General features: G+C 48.3%; 2 protein-coding genes across 2 annotated transcripts; one reads left to right on the forward strand and one right to left on the reverse strand.

Moving 5' to 3' along the window:
• Window positions 1-757: 757 nt before the first annotated feature.
• On the forward strand, window positions 758-1,771 carry MAA_10350 (Peptidase S1/S6, chymotrypsin/Hap; the record flags this gene model as incomplete). The annotated part of the gene is made up of 3 exons (XM_007828348.1): window positions 758-1,009; window positions 1,093-1,331; window positions 1,381-1,771. The coding sequence occupies 3 exons, from the start codon at window positions 758-760 to the stop codon at window positions 1,769-1,771; spliced, it is 882 nt and encodes a 293-aa protein (XP_007826539.1).
• Window positions 1,772-2,116: 345 nt separating this feature from the next.
• On the reverse strand, window positions 2,117-2,389 carry MAA_10351 (uncharacterized protein; the record flags this gene model as incomplete). The annotated part of the gene is made up of 1 exon (XM_007828349.1): window positions 2,117-2,389. One exon carries the CDS (start codon window positions 2,387-2,389, stop codon window positions 2,117-2,119), a length of 273 nt encoding a protein of 90 aa, XP_007826540.1.
• Between the last annotated feature and the right edge of the window lie 211 nt (window positions 2,390-2,600).

The following is a 2,600-nucleotide window of genomic DNA, read 5'->3' on the forward strand; positions in this document are numbered from 1 at the left end:
TTTTGTCAAAACTACCCGAAAGGCATTATTAGCCGTTATCTCCAAGCTCCCATTGGCCAATCGCCGGCCCCGTCGAGGATGTCGGATTCCGTTTCTGAGACGGGTACTCCAACCGGACTCCATTTCTGAGACGGGTACTCCAACTTTAATTAGACTTCGCTCCATCCTACATGGTGAAACGCCAAATGTCGTAGCCGCAAATCACTACATCGTATTAATTAAAGAGCGAGAGCCCTATTGCTACGGCAAGGCCATCATAACCATGGACTCGTGTATGGGCTTGGCTACCAGGAAAAAGAGGGACCGACCAGAGTCATTGGTGTGACAATGGTGTTCCTTGTTCGGATGCATGACTCGAACCGATCGGAAACTTATGTATGCGGCTTGGTACTTGACAATCCTGGTGGGCCCAACTGCATACATATGTATTTCTCGCTTTGGCCTCAATTCCTCATATGGGATAATGCCTTCATAGTAATAGTTGCCGCTTCACAAAAGGCTTGGCTGCTGGGTTGTCGACGACATAGGGACGTAATACCTATATTTTTATGCATCATGCACGCGAGTCATCAACCCTGGGCTCTGGGCTATTATGTGTACGCGGAGCTTCTCCTAGCTTCTCCTATCATCCAAGAGGATAAATACTGCAAGGGGCCTATAACCTATCAATAGTAAAATCCAGCCTCGGCCATTCTGTGCATTCATTCATCTGTTGTAGTCTCGTTTATTAACAATCCAACCACTCCGTCTTTACAACATGGCACCAAAGGCTGCTTTTACACTAGCCATGGCGTTTTCTGCCATTTTGGCATCGGCAGCAACTATTGATAAGAGAATTATCCAAGGAGAAGATGCCAAAGATGGTGAAATAAAATTCATCGTCAGTGTTCGTGATGAGAATAAGACTCATCAATGCGGAGGCAGTCTGTTAGACGGCTATACAGTTCTTACTGCTGCTCATTGCATACATTACGGACCCAAACTCGTCTATGTAACGGCTGGAACAGTGGTAAATATACTACTCACCTTTCATCCCAGTACTTTGGTGCAGCTGATAGTATATTAGGTGGCATAAAGCTAATAATTGTGCAGGACTCTAAGACGGGGGGAGTAGAAGCACAAGTTGCATCTTTCAAGAAGCACCCTAATTACGAACCGAGCTTTGATGACGATGAATACTGGCTAGAAAATGTAATTTCTTACGAAGAAAATGATATTGCCATCTTGAAATTATCGACTCCGATTGAGAATAGCAATACGATTGAATATGCCACGTTGCCTCCGACCGGCTCGGACGCCGTGGTCAATTCCACAGCAATCGCTGCAGGCTGGTGAGTGCCATGGACCCATGGTTCAGCACTGCAGCATGTACATGTGTAGTCGGAAAGATGCTGACTTGCAGGACAGGGGCGCACAAAGCCCCAAGGATATATACTCCGAGGACGAATACATACCGGCTAAGAAACTTAGCAAGGTTGTTCTTCCTATTCACGCACGCGAGGATTGTGCCCAGTACGCCGGTGTAGGTGATAGAGATACCATAATATGTGCCGGTGGAGAAGGCAAGAATGTTTGCAACGCGGATAGCGGTGGGCCTCTTTTTGATCAGAAAACGGGACAGTTACTCGGTGTCGTGTCATGGAGCATCATGGCAGATCAGCAGTATTGCAACCGGGCTCCCGGGCTGTTTACCAGAGTCGGCACCTATATCGACTTTATCAACGAAAATCTTGGTCCAGCTTCTGATCATAATGGTGATGGAGTCCGCTGACCCAAGTCGGCTGTCTTCTTCAGGAAAATCGCCCAGAACATAGATATGGACGGCGATGCTGTAACAGGCTGAGTGTCAAACAGTTACGGGCACACATCACGTGAACGGAGAATGAAGTGGTAGCAGTTGGACTAGAGATGGGAAGCGTTGTGGCAAAGGTGCCTTCGGTGAATTGAATGAGAATTATCTGAACAAATGAAAGAAAAGAATGAACGCAGCTATTTATCTTGTGAGCAGCTTCGACGCAGCTATTTATCTTGAAAAGAATGAACGCAGCTATTTATCTTGTGAGCAGCTTCGCCGAAGCGGCGAAGCTGTAACAGGTAACCCATGTCTGATACAAACTTAAGACCAGGAGTCTTTGATGATACAATGCCGCGTCGCGGCATTGTAAAAAGCAACGACTTGCCCCATCTTGAAGTCGTGATAGCTGACACAGAAGCATCCGTCTTCTCTCACAGAGGCATCCGTCTTCTCCTCCCAGTACGTGCAGTCCGACGCGGTTCCAGGATCGACCTTGCCGGCAGGCTTCTCACCGCGCTTGGTGCGGGTGTGAGGAGCGGCCAAGACGGCCGGGACGATGAAGAGTCCGTTTAAGAGGGCTAGCGAAAGCTGCATGGCGTGTTTCCGGTGCTGGCGCTCATCTGAGGAATACTACCACGAGCAGAACATACCCTAACTTATATGCCATTTCGGACGCGCTCTGCTGCTCTTTTCCTTGTTTTGTATATGTTCCGGGCCAGTCACGAATATATCCAATTCGCGAATCGCCCGGTCCATTCGCGAAGGGCCTGGGCCAACCACGAATATCCACATCCGCGACTGGACC

This window comes from Metarhizium robertsii (assembly GCF_000187425.2).
Source record: "Metarhizium robertsii ARSEF 23 chromosome Unknown MAA_Scf_31, whole genome shotgun sequence".
Taxonomy (NCBI): Eukaryota; Fungi; Ascomycota; class Sordariomycetes; order Hypocreales; family Clavicipitaceae; genus Metarhizium; species Metarhizium robertsii.